Source organism: Lonchura striata, chromosome 2, assembly GCF_050655825.1.
Source record: "Lonchura striata isolate lonStrDom1 chromosome 2, ASM5065582v1, whole genome shotgun sequence".
Lineage (NCBI taxonomy): Eukaryota > Metazoa > Chordata > Aves > Passeriformes > Estrildidae > Lonchura > Lonchura striata.
The window spans coordinates 25688671-25705846 of NC_140704.1; the positions used below are offsets into that span (position 1 = coordinate 25688671).

A 17176-nucleotide genomic window follows, 5' to 3' on the forward strand; every position below is an offset into this window, starting at 1 on the left:
GCGGCAGCAGCAGCCCCTGAGCAGGTACACCCCCCAAACCTGCGGCAGCAGCAGCCCCTGAGCAGGTGTACACCCCTCAGACCTGGGGTGCGCGGCGCCCCAAGCCGGCACCCACCCTTGTCAGGCCCTCCTCAGCTTCGTGCATCCCTCACTTTCAGTCCCGGTGGGCTGGGGCTACCTGAGCAGCGGCACGGGGGAGACAGACCGGGGGAAGGAAGAGGCCCGGGCACGGGAGGCTGCCCCTCTGCCCGGCCGCCGGAGCTCCCTTCCCGCTGGCCCACGGCCGCTGCCCGCTGCTGTCGCTGCCGGCGGTGCCGCCCGCAGCGGAGGGCAGCTCTCCGTGCCCTGGGGGAGCGGAGCGGGGTGCCAGAGGCAACAAGCGGCGTCTGCACCTTGCAGCCGCACCCGCATCCCGCATCCCGATCCGCACCCTCACCCCGCGCCCGCCGCCGGGGCGGCCCCGAGGGCGCGGAGCTGCGGCGGGAGGAGCGGCGGGGGCAGCGCGGGGCCGCCCGCACCGCCGGCCCCGGGCAGAGCCGAGAGGCGCCGCCGGAGCGCGGGGCGGGGGCTGCTCGCCGGGGCGGGGGCTGTCACGGGGCTGGGACGATAAAACCGGGGGTAATCGCATTTAGGCAAATGAGGCTGTCTCGGCCCTCCCCGTCTCCAGGCATATAAAGTGGGGAGCGCTCCCGCGGCCGGCCAATGCGCCCGGAGAGCAGCGCTCGCCTTCCCCGCTGCAGACGGTGCGTGCGCTGCGGAGCCCGGCCGGCCGTGCCTGTGTGCGGGGGTCCGCTTGTCCTGTGCTTGTGAGGCGGTGTGCGTGTGTACCTCTTTGTCCCGGTCTGTATATGTGTCCTTCTCTGGGGGTGCCTATTCGTGCTTATGTGCCCGCACGTGAGTGCCTGGATGTGCCAGCGTGTTTTTGTGCCTGTTCTTATGTGCCTGGATGTGCAAAGAGATGAGTGTGCACCTCTGGACACATGTGTCTCTGTGTTTGTGTGTGTGGACAGCTACGTTCCTACGTGGCTGTGAGCATTTAAGGCGTGTAGCTCTTTGTATGAGTTTGTGAGCGGATGCATGTGTACCTGGATGTGTGTATGAGGGGGATGTATCTGTCTGCGTGTGTGTATTTGGGCAGGTGTGAATGCTAGACGTGCATAGACGTGTGAGGTTGTGCTTAAGTCTTGCCCTGTACGTGCGTGTGTGAAGGGGCACCGCTGTCTGTGTGTGTCTGTGTGCTGGGGAGCACAGCGAGCTGTGTGCCGCTGTAAGGGGTGTGTTTCTCTCCAGAGGGGCCGCAGCAGTGCGGGGGTGCCGGTGTAACCGGGCGCTTGCGGGGCTGTTGTGCGAGGGAGCGTGTCCCCAGCTGTGCCCGGCTGGCCGTGCCACTGCGAGCAGGGCTGGGCGCGCCCGCCCCGGCTGCCAGGGCTGCAACCTCTGCCCCCGCAGGACGTCGAGGCGGCGATGAGGCTCCCGCTGGCTTTCGCCGTGCTCCTCCTGGCCTCGTCACAGGCGTTGGGCGAGGAGATGGGAGCCACCGACGACCTCAGCTACTGGTCCGACTGGTCCGACAGCGACCAGGCGAAGGTGAGCCCCGCGGGTGGGGCAGCGAGGGGCTCGGAGCCGGGGGCTCTGTGCCGGGCCGGGCTGAAGGCGGTCCGCGCTGAGCCCCCGCTGTCGCCCCGCAGGAGGAGCTGCCGCTGCCCCTGGAACACTTCCTGCAGAGGATGGCCCGGAGACCCCGGCCCCAGCAGTTCTTCGGCCTCATGGGCAAGCGGGATGCCGGTGAGCCAGGCGGGGGCTGCTCACGCCTCTCCGCGCGTTCTTCTCCCAGTGCCTGCCCAGAATTTACACGATTATTGCGCGGGATTAATGTGTTACATCTGTTTCTTAGGCTACCATGAGGGTACTTTGGGTTTGGCTTTTTTGCTTTGTTGTTTCTTTCAAGTTTTATATGAGATAAACTGATTGATTGGAAAAGAGAAGGCTTTAAAGTCCTAAGTGTGTACCTGTTACAACAGGTAAATCCCAGTAAGGGATAACATGATAGTATATAGGTCAGCAGATATGCCCTGAATCATCAAAGTGAGGAAACTGGTTGAATATGCAATTATTGTTGCATTTTCTGCATGTTTACTGAACCAAGAATTGATCTAAGAAATTGGAGCTAAACTAATCTAAATTGTGTGGGTTTAGCTGAAACAAGTTTTTAATCTCTTCAAAGAGAAATGCAGTTGTAAACTATCACCCTAATTTCCTTAAGCAGAATATGGGTAAGTTAGTTCTTGTATCTGATTTTTCGAAGCATTTCAGTGGCATCATATGCTTGTGCCAATCCTTTTTTAACAACTCTTTGTGTCTTTTTTCTCTTTTGTTTCCTCTTTTGATCAGGATATGGCCAGATCTCTCACAAAAGTAAGTTTAAAAAATATAAATATTTTAAGTAATCATTAGAAGATATTAAAATAGGGAATAGTGTATTTGACAGGATTATTTAGGAGGTGACTGGTTTCAGCTAGGGACTGGCAGCACCACTGGTGGAGAAATGATCTATTAAAGCTTTGAAACCTCCCCTTCAGTGCCACTGTGAGCCTGTATCTCATCTGAGCTGCTGCAAGCTTTGAGATTTCAATCCATATTAATGTGCGGATGTTGCAGTTCTCTCTTATTTCCCAAGGGGGGATTTTGAAAGCCTTTCTCATTGGCAAGGCAGGCTTACTGCCAGGCTCTGAGAGAAGCAATTAAGATGGCAAAATCTGGAAAATTAGAATAATGAATTCCCAAGTCCCCAAGAATGCTTTCATGGGTGTGCCCATGTCCTCACATGTAAGATACTGCATCTGTGCCCTCAGCATTGTCTGAGAATCAGACTCCTTCCTCACGGTAGGGGCTGATTGATGATGTGCTGCCATATGAAGAGCCATGTCTTGCTCCATTAATAAGTATGCCTTGCTCTGCTTCTTTGTAACACCAAGCAGGAAATGTTATCAACACTGATGTGTTACCTTGCTCTGCACAGTGGTAGTTTTATTTGATGAAATTATCTCATGATGTTTAAAGAGAAACGGGAAGATTTTGATTAAGTAAACATGATCTTATATTCTGTGAAACCTCCTCTGTCCACAGAGGCCAGCAACTATCCCTATGTTCTATTATCCACAAGATGCTTTCTCTGGGGTTTTGTATTGGAAGACCAAATAAAAAGCCTCATTCAAAGCTCAAATTACCAGCTGACTAAAGTAAAAAATTATAGTTTTCTGAAACTGCTTCAGCTTGAATTAATACATGCGAGGTCTGAGTATCTTGCTTGGTGTATGAATTCACCAAGCAAAATTTCTTCCAAAGAGAAACTTCTATGTTTGACTCAAAAGCCAGTTTAGATAAAGAAGAACAGTTCATTTGCGTTCCTTATAGTCTGAAACTATATCTACTACTATAGGTGCTGTAGGACTTTATGTCTACACTTCCAGTGTCTTGAGAATTACTAAAGGGACAGAAAGGTAATACCTGAACTTATAAATATTCCAAAAATAGAGCCAGACTGTCTAGCTCAGACGTGTCCAGACACAGAGTCCCATTGGCTTCCTCTCCAGTAAGGGCTCCATCTGATCTGTGAGGGAGGATTTTCTTCCACATTACAGAAATAAAACAACAACAGGTAGAAGAGATGCACCACACAGATGCAGGCTATACCAAGACACTGCCTTCTTGTGCATTTGCTCAGATCAGTAGGAATTGTACCAGGTAAAAAATAAGATTTGTACTGTTAGTGGTCATTGGTTTTCCATTATACTTAAAAATACCCCCAAAACCAAAGGTCTATCTAACCTAATGAGAAGATGTTCACTAACTGGCCTGTGCCTTGGTCTATCCTGTTCAGTCTGATTAATCAGACTGCTGTTCATTCACTGTTGTCTGAGAGTGATGTGAATAACTGGTCTGTGATATAAACAGTTTTAGACCCTGTCTTCTTTCCTTGCAAGAACATGTTATTTTAAAAGCCTGCCTAGTTAAAATGTATTAAAACACCCCTAAACATATTTTTCAGGGCATAAAACAGACTCCTTTGTTGGACTTATGGGCAAAAGATCTTTAAATTCTGGTATGTATTTGACTAAATCTGATACTTGGTGATATACAGCCTCTTCATTCCATTGCCTCTTTGTTCTCTCCCAGTGGGTGGAAGAAGCAATTTTCATGTAGTGTATCCAGAGTTCTTGGAAAAAGAATCAGAATTTTCTTTGTTAACCAAGATATTTCAGAGTTCGCTTCACTTCAATGTTTGAAATGACCAGGCTGGTCTGAGCTGCAGGCAACTCAGGTAGAATTCCCCAGAGCACTTTGATTACTATCCTGTCCTTGCATGTTCTGCTAGTCCCCAAAATGCTATGAAAACAAAAAACTCCTAAATTTTAATGAGGTATCAAGAAAAATTTGGAGGCTGAAAATCCAAGGGTCATTTAACTCGTGGTCTAAATCCAGATCTCATCAGGTAAAAGGATATCTTCTCTGGAGACCCTTATTCCTAATACTTGGAGTAGAAGGTGAAAGAACAGAACTTTGCCATTAACACCACCTCATACCACAGATCAGGCTGTTAAACATTCACAGCCTCCTTCAGCTTTTGACTTCACCTAAAGAATTTTAAACTCTGAATGGGTACTGTGAATTTATTTTCCCATAGCATCCATACTGGACAGAATTCTCCTCTCCCCTCATATGCAGAACCCCTGAAAATTGGAGACTCCACATAGCTCTACCTTCCTTCCCCGTGCTCTAGGACTATACTGATTAAATCCCTCACTGTGAAGCATAAAGTATCAGTTGATTCTCCAGGATAAGAATTAAAAAAATAAAAAACCTAATATGTATTTCATGTCTCTGAAATAGTTCTCACTGTTTTGTTAAATGGATGATAAAAGTTAAATTACTAGCTGACACCTTTATATTATGTGGATACATGCTGTGATCTATATTCTGCAATTATGGTTGTCAGTAACTTTTATTTTCAATTAAACCCCCCTTCAAGTCTAGTAATATTGCTCTCTGCATTATTTTGCAAATTGCTACATATCATGAATAATTTTGTACAATTTTCTACAGTGGCAATAGCTATTAAATGCATAATACCTGTAAATATATCTGCTATCACAAAAGTAAATAGCTTGTAAGTAATAAATTTGGTTTGGTTTCCACTGGGATTACATTTACATTAATATCAGAATGTAAAATACAGAAAATGTTTTTAAAAATGCAAAGATGTTATTGCCCTAATTTCAAAATTGCTGGTATAGTCAGGATACTGTTACGTGGTGTTTCTGACAAAAGGGAATAATGATGTTTTACTCTGTTGGGCGATGTAACACAGGTAAAACTGACAGGTAAAACTAGAATTCACAGCTTTTCTGCCTCTGTAGGAAGGCTTGAGGGGGAAATGGTAAAAAGCTTTTTCTGCTCCACCAGAGGAGAAGATGGGTCTTAAGGACTGTGTAATCAAAGCAAGATCAAGAATAGTAAGTGTTAGGGCTACCCTAATTTCTCCCTTTTGGAAGATATTTAATTGGGCAGGACCTTTACTCCATGCTGTGGTTTTCTTCTGCAGAAAGCCCCTGAGCTCCCTGGTAATGGGCAGCAGCTCGTGCTGTCCCTCTGGGTGTGAGCACGTTTTTGATTTACAGCCTCAGGTGCCAAAGCAGGGTAAGGGGATGCTGATGTCTCTGTCCCTGGTCTGGGGACAGCCTTGCTCAAGAAGGGCTCTCTGGATTTTACTTTCATTTTAAATGAGCAAGAAGGAGAGATCTACCACTATTAAACATAAATATGCTACTTAAAACTATTTTAGCCTGCAGTTTGTCAGCATGGTAGTCTGAGTATGTCTGATGAGCTTGGCTCCTGCCACAGTGTACAGTAAAATTATCCCTGTGTGCAGGGCTTGTGGACAGGGAGAGTTTCCAAGTGCTGGCAAAGAGGTGACTGCACAGGAATGAAGGTGGATATGTCTGTGCAGAAACCCTCTACCACAAATGGACCTGAATGCTTAGATCCCATCAATTAGATGAATTCCTGGGAGGTAGAGTGGCTCTGAGTTAATGGTGCTTCCAGCAACTCAGCAGATGAGAGGTGGAAAACACTGCTCAGACCTTCAGCCTTCTGGAGGACAGTGTAGTCTGAGGGGTAAAACCAAATCAAAGCAGCTCAGGGATGGGCCAGGAGCTCTGGTCTCTGGAGTCTGCTGGTGCCAGTTGGCTGCAGGTCTCTGACACTTCTTGTGCTTGTTGGTGTTTATGCAAGGCTGTACCTTGTGCTTCAATCTGTTTCGTTTTTTTGCAGGGTCCTCTGAAGGGAGCACAGCACAGAATTATGAACGGAGGCGTAAATGAGGCATTCCCGTGCGTTATTTATTGAACTTCATTTGTTCTAATGGCCAATGCAGTGTAATATAAACTATCCACTGTATGAAATAATTATTTATTTAATAACTGAAGGGGTTTGGGTTTTTTTTGAGTTGTACATTCAATAAAAGTATTATTTTTCATATTGTGGCAGTGACACGTGTTGTGTAGGTGTGTTGTGGTTCTGAAAGGACCAGCAACTCTGGTGATGTCTCACAACAAAGCACATGTTTGGTATGACCTGTAGAGTTATGTTTACTAAACAAGCAAGTATTCTTTTGTTCATTGAAAGTGAGTCTATCAGCTTCACAGCTAGTGCAGAACAGAACTGATGTTCAGTCTAGTGCCTCAATTCGTTTTCATGATTTATTATGTGCTGTAATTTCTGTATCAAAAATATATATTTGTATCATTGCAGCATGTTTTATGTTCTGTGGTTATGTATCAATATATTTTAAAAAGGGGGATTGGTAATGTTTGAAAGGGAACCCAAGGTCTTAATTTCATAGTTTGGAATTTTATGATAGCAACATTTTAAATAAAAACTACTCTGGGGCTTTTGCAACATACTTCCTTTTGTGCTAGTGATGGAGTTATTTCCCACGTTGGTCTGGAATGAGAAATAGCAACAGTGGTCTGAGAATGGAAAGAAATATCAAATTATTTTCTTTTTGCAGGGAGACTGTGAACTTCCTCATGTGTGTTTGGTGAAGGTTTGAGGGATTTGCTACTGGAGATAGGAGTTCCTGGGATTGCTCCAGGTCACACAAGGTGCCATCCCTTCTAAACCTAATGGAAATCAGGAAGCATGTTTACTGAATGCAAAGAGCAGGATGTATCCCCCAGCTCCAGTAATTTGCTGTGGAATTAACCCAATATTGTAGGTTTGTTATTTGAAAGCCAAACTCTTAATAAGTTCTATCCCTCAAATTCACAATAAAAGTACCCAAAGTGCTTTTATTTTAAAAAAAAAAAAAAAAGTGTGTGTGAATCCATGCAATATAAAAGGAAAAAAAAATTACTGTTATTATCTTTTAATTAAAATATTTGATTGCTAGATATCCAGGATAGGCCTGAAATGCTACATCCATCTCACCAGATGCCAAGGCATCTGGAGTTCTATCTTCTTTCTCCCTTCTAGGGGCTATACTTCTCTGATGCTATGATGCAAACTTTCATCGCAGATGAATCATCAATTAGAACAATCAGTGTATCCAGACTAAATTTAAAACTAAGTAATACAAAGGGATTCACTGCTTGTTATTTTCCAGTTTGGAAATGAATTTGTACACATCAATTTTCAAGGTTACCTGAGGCATCATCCCAATACCCCCCATTAGGAGCAGGTGGGTGCTGGACCTCACTCCTTCTAGGTTAGAAGCAGCACCTAAGCCTGCCCATGCTTAAAACAGATCCCACTTTCAGCTAAGTAGAAGCCAGATCAAGCAAGGTGGGGGGCTGCATGGTGGGAAAACCGAGGTGGCTTGTGGGAGGGACCACACTGATGTGTGACACAGTGGTTGTGCTGGCACTCTGGCAGCTCTTTGTCTTTCCAAGGCTAATTTTCAGGCTAATAAACTTCTGTATGAACTCCTACTGAGCTCAGTGAGGAGGAGAAGCTGACTGCTGAGCTAGCAGCACAGCAAAAGGATTGTGGAAATCATGTTGAATAATGCTCAGTGAAGGGTAGAAAGAAAGAAAACTTCAAAATGCTGTTACCTGAGGCTTCTGGGTCTCTGACCACTCTGCTTGTCAGAGAGCCGAGTCCTCGGAAGCCGGATAGCGTAATGAAATCTTCCTCTATGAAGGCGGGACGGCTCACAGGCGGCTTTTTTCCAGGAGCGTTTATTGAGGAACAGCAATTCAGGGAGCGAAGGGAAAACAACCACTCCGGGAGGGAGCTCGCTCTGAGAGCCTCGAACGGGGGGCGGAATCGGGATTATAACGGGGACAAGAGAGGGAGGGTCCAGGCATGAAGCGTTCAGTGAGGGAAGGCTTCGGGGGCAGAGTCAGGGTCGAGTGGCAGGGTTATAACCAATGAGGGTAAGGGGAAAGAGCGGTTTCAGGGAAGGAACCAATGGAGGTATAAAGAACAAAGAATTTTCTAGCACCAAGGGATGACAGACATACTGATTGATAACAGGGGAGGCAGGGAACTACACACCTGTCACCTCCCAGGGTAATTCGGGGGGACAGTTTCCCAAGTCCCCTCCCACATCTCCCCCGTTCTTGTTAATTAAATAAATATTTGCCAAAGTCTTGGTAAGCGTCTTTTTGAAGATGGTTAAGGCAACTGAAATCAGAAGGATAATTATGAAAATCCAAAAGAGTCCTTTTAAAATGGAGGCTGCCCACCCGGGAATGCCCCACTGCATCAATAGTTTGTGGACGGGGTCCACAGCCGAAGTTTCCGTTTTGATGTCCTGTACTTCGGTCCGGATCTGCTGGATGTTGGCTTGGATGGAAGTGCTCCGTGATGTTAAATTGAAGCAACACAATCCTTCGAAGTCCTCGCAGCTGTGGCCATGGGCGAGCAGCAGGAAATCAATAGCCGCTCTGTTTTGTAATGTGGCTTGCCTGGTGGTTTGCTGGTCTGCCAGAAGATCGGAGAGGGCGGCAGACGAGGCGTTGGCATGCTTACTTATCCAACACTCCAGGTGAGAAAGCTCACCGAGGGCCTTAGCTGCTGCATACCATGGTAAAAAGATGGATACAGCGACCCTCTTTGTTTTTCCCCAATCGTAAATTTCGGAGTCACAATTTTCGTCGAATTGAGCATATGATCTTTTGGTGCGTGCCAATTGTCTTTCTTTTTTCCAATCTAGAATTTGAGTTCTGTTTGGAGTGAGGGTAGCAAGCTTGCCAAGGCTGCATGGGCCTCCCTGGAGCCGAGATGGAATTCCCGACCATACTCTGTCCCCACAGATAAGAAACATCCCCCTGGGCAATGTCTTGGGATGAGTGGATGAAACCGAAATCACCTGGCTAGTATAATTGCACCAAGTTTGGCTGTTATATTTTTTACTGATAGGTGTTACATCTTTCCGGTATGTGTCTTTGGCCAAGTCAATTCCGTGCCAATTTTGACTTGGCCTCCTATAATAGAATTTGACACAATATCTAGCTGTGGAGGACCCCAGTAAGTCCAATTCTTGGGGTTCCTCTTTGCTGTTGGGCAAAATTTTGGTCCACTCATCCCAAGTATCGACCGGGTTAGGCCTCCTACCCGTGGTTCGGAGCAGGTCGGAATTGGATACCGGCCAATCATCAGCTACCAAGGGGACCCCTACCAGGCAAGTGGACAGGGGATTGTCCACGTTGCCCATGGCCAGACATAGGTTATCCTGCTGCAAGGACTTTGCCAGCGTGATCCAGACATTTTCTTTCGGCTGTGGTACCACCCAGCCATCTGCTACATGCAGCCACAGGAGGATGGAAAGCGTGGCTGCAACCAGCTGGGCGCAGTGGGACATCTTCTGTTGTTTCTTTTGGGTGAATGATGTTCTGGCAGCCATCCTAGTACTAAAATTAAACAAAACAATATTACCAACATACATTTGGTTCCCTCCCCTCCCCCAGCTCCCCCTTTTGGGTTAAAATAAAAATAAATTTCAGGACGGAGGGGTAAAGGGATGACGGGTTAGGTATGAGGGTAGAGGGAACAGCACAGGAGGGGATGGGGTGGCGGAAGTTGTTAAGTCTTGTAGAGGTAGGTATGTCCTTGTGATGAGGACCCGGGAGACGATGTTGGGTGGTCTTCCGGTCCTCTTCTTTTTTCTCCGTCGCCACGCCACTGCATTATCTGGTGGTGATTGTGATGGGGTCGCTGGGTTGCTCTTCGCTGGGGGGTCCGTGGTAGTGCTCTCCAGGTACGGTTTGACGTATTTTCCAGGAATCCATTTGGGACCCTGGGCTGTGGAAACACAAGCGTACCCTCTCCCCCACGTTATCAGAGGGTACGGCCCTGAGATGATTTTTGATTCTGGGTCTCTGATGAGGACTGGCGGACGCTCTTTCAAAACTGCCCTGGTGTTATTGCAAAAGTGTCTGAGTGCAGGGGGATTCGGCTCTCGGTCAGAACAATTTAAGAAATTAAGAACATAAAGTGCCTTGCATAATCTTTCAACTGGTGTCATGGCCAGAGCCGAATCGTGTTGTTGTTCTAGCAGCCTTTTTAACTCTTTGTGGGAGCGTTCCACTATTGCCTGTCCTGTGGGGTTATGGGGAATGCCGGTGGAATGGGCAATTCCCCATTGTTGTAGAAATTGTGCGAATTTTGTCGAGGTGAATCCAGGCCCATTGTCCGTTTTGATGGCTTTTGGGACTCCTAATGTGGCAAATGCCATGAATAGATGTTTGATGATATCTTTTGTTTTTTCACCAGTGTGGAGTGACGCGAACACGGCCCCGGAAAATGTGTCTATGGACACATGCAGGTATTTCAGGCGGCCAAAAGGATTATAGTGAGTGATGTCTGTTTGCCACAGCTCCAATGCTGCCAACCCTCGGGGGTTTATCCCCGTTGGCAGCGGTGGAAGGGCGAAGGACTGACAGTTTGGGCATGTGGCTAGTATGGCTTTGGCTTGTTCTTTTGATATTTTAAATTGTCGGGCAAGGGCAGGTGCATTTTGATGGAAAAACGCATGGCTGAGCCTTGCCTGTGCAAAGATGTCTGGTAAGGTTAATGAAAGTGCAGGTGCAGAGTAATGAGATGTCATTGCAAGGAGGTCGGCCATCCGGTTCCCCTCTGCAATAGCTCCTGGCAGGTCTGTGTGAGCCCGGACGTGCATAATATAATAGAGTTGCTCTCGGTGGGAGATCAGCCAGATTAATTCCGTGAGCAAATCGAATAACTGTTTGTTTTGAACTTCTTTGAGCAGGGCGTGTTCTGCCCGTTCTGCTACCCCGGCAACATAAGCCGAATCTGTTACCAGATTGAAAGGTTGCTGAAATTTTTTGAATGCTCTCACGACCGCAGCAAGTTCTGCGATCTGGGGGGAACCCTCAACCAGTTGGATGTCAGACTCCCACTTCTGACTCTCCGGGTCCTTCCAAGTGATCACCGATTTGTGGGATTTTCCCGACCCATCGGTGAACACCGTGAGAGCACCTTTAATAGGTGTTTTATTTTTGAATGACTTTGGGGCCAAATATAACGTGTCTTTGAATATTTTATGTTTAGGGTAATGAATGGAAATCTGTCCAGGGTAACTGTCTAAAGCAATTTGCAAACTTTCGTTTGTCTGAAGCAGGGATTCCAATTGTTCCAAATTAAGAGGTAGGTAAATGCACGCCGGGTCACACCCTGCGAGGGTCCGGAGGCGTTGTCTGGCCTTTATTATTATCCTAGCTATTAACTCTGCAGGAGTTGAAATAGTTTTCGCTGGTTGGTGCGGGAGAAACAGCCACTCAATGATAAGGAGTGGGTCCTTCCGCCCAGCGTCCCATTGAAAAAGCAGACCATGGAAGTTTGGGCACTTACCCAGTATGGCAAGGGTGACGGGAAGGAGCCGATCCACACGGTGGGCCTGACGGGATCGTATGGCCTCAGCGACTCTCTCCAGGGCTCCTTTGGCGGCAGGTGTTAGCTCGCGAGGGGAAGCTAGGTCGCCATCTCCTCGTAGCAGGTTGAAGAGCGGCGCCAGCTCCTCCGTGGTGAGTCCCAGGAGAGGTCGGATCCACGTGATGGTACCGCAGATCTGCTGGAGATCCCGCAGGGTCCGTGGGTCGTCTTTGACGGTGACAGATTGGGGCGCGACAGTCCTTCCCGTAATGTGAAAGCCCAAATACTTCCATGGCGCTGACAGCTGGATCTTTTCTTCGGCAATTTCAAACCCTGCAGCTTTAATGGCTTTAACAGTTTTGGAAAGTGTGATCTGCAGATAAGCTTGTGTTTCAGCGCAGATCAAGACATCATCCATATAATGCAGGATGATCGCTTCAGGGAACAGCTTTCTGATCGGCGAAAGCACCTGGGCCACAAAAGTTTGGCAGAGCATCGGAGAATTTTTCATTCCCTGGGGCAAAGTGGCCCATTGGTACCTCTTATAAGGCTCCGCCCTATTGATGGAAGGGACGGAGAACGCGAATCTGGGGGCATCTCCGGGATACAATGGGATGTTGAAAAAACAGTCCTTGATGTCAATGACTGCGAGCTGCCAATCCCGGGGAAGCATGGAGGGTGAGGGAAGGCCAGGCTGCAGGGGGCCCATGTCCTCGATTACCTCATTGACCCTGCGCAGGTCTTGGAGCAGGCGCCATTTGTCTTTGCCAGGTTTTTTAATAACAAAGACAGGAGTGTTCCAGGGGCTGGTGGAGGGTATTAAATGCCCCAGGCGGACCTGCTCCTCTACTAATTCATGGAGCGCTTTTAATTTCTCCTCCACAAGGGGCCACTGATCTACCCACACTGGAACATCGGTCTTCCAATTCAGCGGTGGGGAGGTGCGCTCCGCAGTGGCCCATACTAAAAATCCCATGCAGGGCTAGGGATATCGAGGCGGGCACCCCATTGGGACAAAATGTCCCTGCCTAATAACATGATGTTAGATGAAACAACAAAAGGCCGAATGGTGGCAATCTGTCCCTCAGGGCCCTCCACACTTACCAGGTGTTTGCTGCGCATGGAGTTGACAGCTCCTCCCACTCCGGAGATTGTGCCACAAGGAGGCACCAACTCCCAGTCGCGGGGCCACTTTGACCGGGGTATGATGGTGACGTCTGCCCCGGTGTCTGCCATCAGGTCCAGTTTGATGGACTTTCTCTGAAGCGATAAAACAGTCTCAATCATTGGTCTGGATTTGCAAACATTTTGTGTGAGGAAGACAAAATTGTCTTCCCCGGAGTCATGTCCAGCGAAATAGTCCTGTGCTGGTGGATCGGTGAGGTCGGTCACGTCGAGGAGGTACATGGCAGCGAAGGGGAGCCCCTTGGTGATGGTGCAAGGTGGTTGATGGCAGACGACTGAGACGGTGACCTCGGACCCCGGCTGAAAACACACCACTTCAGGAACGACGGTAACACGGTCTGGTGTGAGCCTGCAATCTCCGAGTATTAACACTGTTACCTCACAATTACGGTAAGGGGGTTCCAGGAACCCAGCGGGAACTCTCACCAGGTCCTCATCCTGGAGAGTCACAGTGATGGAGCTTTTGAGGACCCGGTGAGTGTCTGAATTTAAGTTGCGGGTTCTACGGAAGAGGCGGAGCCCGTCGTCGTGGCTCCGCCAACCCTCCGGAACTGTCCGCTGGGCCACCGGTCCTCCCGGATGGTGGGGAGGCCTGGGCGCTGTGAGGGGCCACTTGTTGTCCTCGCGCGGCCCCTCCCCGCGCTCCGCGACCCGTTTCCCGCCTGCTGATGGTAGGGCATCGGGTTCCTGGGTATTGGTCTTGGGGAGGGTGTGTACGAGTAGTGTGGTTGCTCCGGGGGCCAGTATGGGCAGTTGGCTTGTATGTGGCCCATCTGGCCACACCCGAAGCACCGGATGGTGTTCATCGTCAACATCGCCTCCCCAATCCCCTTACTTACTGCAAGGGCGACAGTGGTCTCGGTGGAGGCGGCTTTCGTGCAGGCCTCCACCATCTGTGCGATGGTGGGTTCGGGGTCCTGAGGTAAAGTCCTTAATATCTTCTTTGTCTCGGCTGTCGCGTTGGTCATGGCCATCTTTCTCAGGAGCTCTTCCCTCGCTGCAGGATGGTCTATCTGCCGGTCGATGGCCTCCCTCAGCCGGTCCACGAATTTTATGAAAGATTCCTCTGGGCCCTGGGTAATAGCTGAAAAGTTCTGGAGGGGGGTTTTCCCATCGGGGATTTTTAACAGTGCCGCTCGGCCAGCCTCCTTGATGTCATCTAGGACCTCCGTGGGTAACAGTATTTGGTCCTCTGGCTGGCTGAACTCCCCCTCCCCTGCCAGGGCTTCTATGGCTTCTTCTCCCTCTCCAATTGCCTCTGCTAAATTGTGTTTTTTCAGAAGAGGCTTGAGGAGCTTTCTCCATTGAATGTCCCACAATAAAAGCTCGGTGGGAGTGAGCAGGGACTTGGCAATATATTTAACGTCATGCTGGACCAATGTATGGCCCGAGAAAGTGAGGTCCAATACATTCTTAAAGAAAGGAGAGTCTCGACCATAGTCTTTGGCAGCCTTCCTCAGTTCTTTAATCTCCACATATGGGAGTTGCTCCCAGTGTGGCCGCTGCCCCCTGGTCCTCACCACAGGTGCTGCGAACGGCCCCAGATCTCTTGCGAATTCCAAATCCCCATCCTTAATTGCCTCTGCCCTGATCCGGGCCCACCCACCTCCCGGCCTAGGTGTGGGCCGGGGGCTGTCGCTGTCCTCATCCTCATCGGAGGATGAGGCAGGACGAGCAAGGGCTCGGACCTTCCCCTTGGCCGGTGGGCTTCGGTGGCATGAAGCCCGGCAGGCCAAGATGGCCTGCTTCCGGCCAGGCCGACTTCCGGTTCCGGTGGCGTGGGAACCAGAAGAGGCCTGAGGGGAGGCGTGGCCAGGCTCACCCACCGGGGCGTGGCCTTCCGGCAGGGGGTTCCCTCCCACAGGGGCGTGGCCTTCCTGCAGGCCGGTCCCTCCCGCCGGGGCGTGGCCTTCCTGCAGGCCGGTCCCTCCCACAGGGGCGTGGCCTTCCTGCAGGCCGGTCCCTCCCACCGGGGGCCCACCCAGGGGTGTGGCCATGGGGGCTGGAGGGGCGGGTCCCGACGACGTAACAATCGACGCGGTGGTAGGGGCGGGACCCGACGCAGGGGCGGCACTCGACGGGGGTGGAACCTGAGGGGGACTGGCAGGGGCCCGAAGGGAGTGAGGAGGTGGAGAGGAGGCGCCATTTTGTCCCTCGGTGGCGGGCTGCTCGGCCATGTGGCCGGCGCCATTTTGTGAGGTGTGGTGACAGAGATCAGGAATCGAATAACATGGTTTTAAACTGGGTACAGGGGTTTGAGGGCTTTGGGGAGAGGAAAGAGTCGCACTGGGATGGCCAGTCCCAGGACGAGGAGAGGACAGAGTGGGGCGGGGAGCAGCAGGGAGACGGTGGCAGCCCTGTGCCTGGTTATGGCAGGATCTGCTGCCCGACCCACCCTTAGGGGAAACCGGGTTAGGAGTGGGGGGGGCGGAATGAGGGTTAGGAGAACCGGGAACCCAACTCTCACCCTTTTGTTTAAATAAAGTGTAAATAGAATGAAAAAGTGGAAAAAAATGCCCCACAGAAAAATTCCCCTTTACTTGTAATGCGTATAACAGTTTCCCAATATTTCCCCAGAAAATAAGAGAAGAAAAATCATCCCTGGAGGTGTCAGGGAAGTTATCGAAAATAAGATTAACAAAAGCCTTAAGGTCCCTCTTTTTAAAAGAAATGTTACCCAAAACAAGGGAGGATTTAACGTGGAGGTAAAAATCCCGCCGGGCAGGAGACAAGCGATTGCCCATTCTCACTGCAGAAAAAGGAAATCCCCAAAGAGACAAAGCGAGAAACGAAAAGGAAAAGAGACAGGGTCGGGTGCCAGACAGGGCACCAGGAACTCACCACAAAAAGACCGCTGTCAAAACGAAAAAGCCTCTGAGGGGGAGAGGAAGCGCTGCAGGTCTCGTCCCGTTCGGAGTCTGCTCCCAAACTCGAAGTCGAACCAGGACGAGGTGTCTGCAGCCCGCGAGGTAGGCGATCTTCTTCAACGAAGAGCAGCCGCTCGTGGAACTGGCGGCGAACGGCGCTTTTCGTCCTCGGGCAGCCGGATCACAGAGCCGAGGCAGCCGAGGAGACGCTCTGCGGCTGACTCCTGAGAGGGGCCAGTCTGTTCGGGCGCCAGTTGAGGCTTCTGGGTCTCTGACCACTCTGCTTGTCAGAGAGCCGAGTCCTCGGAAGCCGGATAGCGTAATGAAATCTTCCTCTATGAAGGCGGGACGGCTCACAGGCGGCTTTTTTCCAGGAGCGTTTATTGAGGAACAGCAATTCAGGGAGCGAAGGGAAAACAACCACTCCGGGAGGGAGCTCGCTCTGAGAGCCTCGAACGGGGGGCGGAATCGGGATTATAACGGGGACAAGAGAGGGAGGGTCCAGGCATGAAGCGTTCAGTGAGGGAAGGCTTCGGGGGCAGAGTCAGGGTCGAGTGGCAGGGTTATAACCAATGAGGGTAAGGGGAAAGAGCGGTTTCAGGGAAGGAACCAATGGAGGTATAAAGAACAAAGAATTTTCTAGCACCAAGGGATGACAGACATACTGATTGATAACAGGGGAGGCAGGGAACTACACACCTGTCACCTCCCAGGGTAATTCGGGGGGACAGTTTCCCAAGTCCCCTCCCACAGTTACCCTTGCCTGGAGGACCCAAATGCTCACAAGAGCTCACAGTCTGTGTGTGCTGAATTTTGAGACACAGAGAGGAAAGAAAAGGCCCCACCATTCACTCCCTGCAGCCTGCACATTTCAGAAACCTTCCTGCAGAAGAAACCACTGCAAAGCCCACAAATATACATGGGCTTTAAAGGTTTGAAAGACAGCACAGGTACTAAGTAACAGCATCCAGTAAACAGATAGGACTGAATTTTCTAGAAAAAACATAGAATGCGTTGGGTTGGAAGGTGCCTTTAAAAGTCATCTAGTCCAACCCCCTGCCATGGACAGGGACACCTTTCACTAGACCAGTTTGCTCAGAGCTCTAACCAAATTGACACTGAACACTTCCAGGAATGGGGTAACCACATTTTCTCTGGGCAATGTGTTGCAGAGTCTCACCACCCTCATTGTAAAGAATTCCTTCCTTAAAACCAATCTAAGACTACTC

The 17176-nt window shown here is 49.7% G+C and overlaps 3 protein-coding genes across 4 annotated transcripts; 1 reads left to right on the forward strand and 2 right to left on the reverse strand.

Annotated features, from left to right (window-relative positions):
- Window positions 1-621: 621 nt before the first annotated feature.
- Window positions 622-7354, forward strand: TAC1 (tachykinin precursor 1). Of its 2 annotated transcripts, XM_031503839.3 has the most exons (7): window positions 622-743; window positions 1450-1587; window positions 1689-1785; window positions 2392-2415; window positions 4049-4102; window positions 6331-6389; window positions 7070-7354. In XM_031503839.3, exons 2-6 carry the CDS (start codon window positions 1465-1467, stop codon window positions 6378-6380), a joined length of 348 nt encoding a protein of 115 aa, XP_031359699.1. In that variant the 5' UTR covers window positions 622-743; window positions 1450-1464; the 3' UTR covers window positions 6381-6389; window positions 7070-7354. The 2 variants fall into 2 exon arrangements, with proteins under 2 accessions (XP_031359699.1, XP_021393971.1); XM_021538296.4 differs by lacking the exon at window positions 7070-7354 and having other exon boundaries at window positions 6331-6961.
- A 1046-nt stretch (window positions 7355-8400) lies between these two features.
- On the reverse strand, window positions 8401-16406 carry LOC144248904 (uncharacterized). Its single transcript, XM_085567202.1, has 2 exons — window positions 15922-16406; window positions 8401-9914 (listed from the first exon to the last, which is right to left on the reverse strand). Exon 2 carries the CDS (start codon window positions 9905-9907, stop codon window positions 8549-8551), a length of 1359 nt encoding a protein of 452 aa, XP_085423328.1. The 5' UTR covers window positions 9908-9914; window positions 15922-16406; the 3' UTR covers window positions 8401-8548.
- On the reverse strand, window positions 9999-12886 carry LOC146768157 (endogenous retrovirus group K member 18 Pol protein). Its single transcript, XM_085567183.1, has one exon. The coding sequence runs from the start codon at window positions 12869-12871 to the stop codon at window positions 10004-10006; it is 2868 nt and encodes a 955-aa protein (XP_085423309.1). The 5' UTR covers window positions 12872-12886; the 3' UTR covers window positions 9999-10003.
- Window positions 16407-17176: the final 770 nt, after the last annotated feature.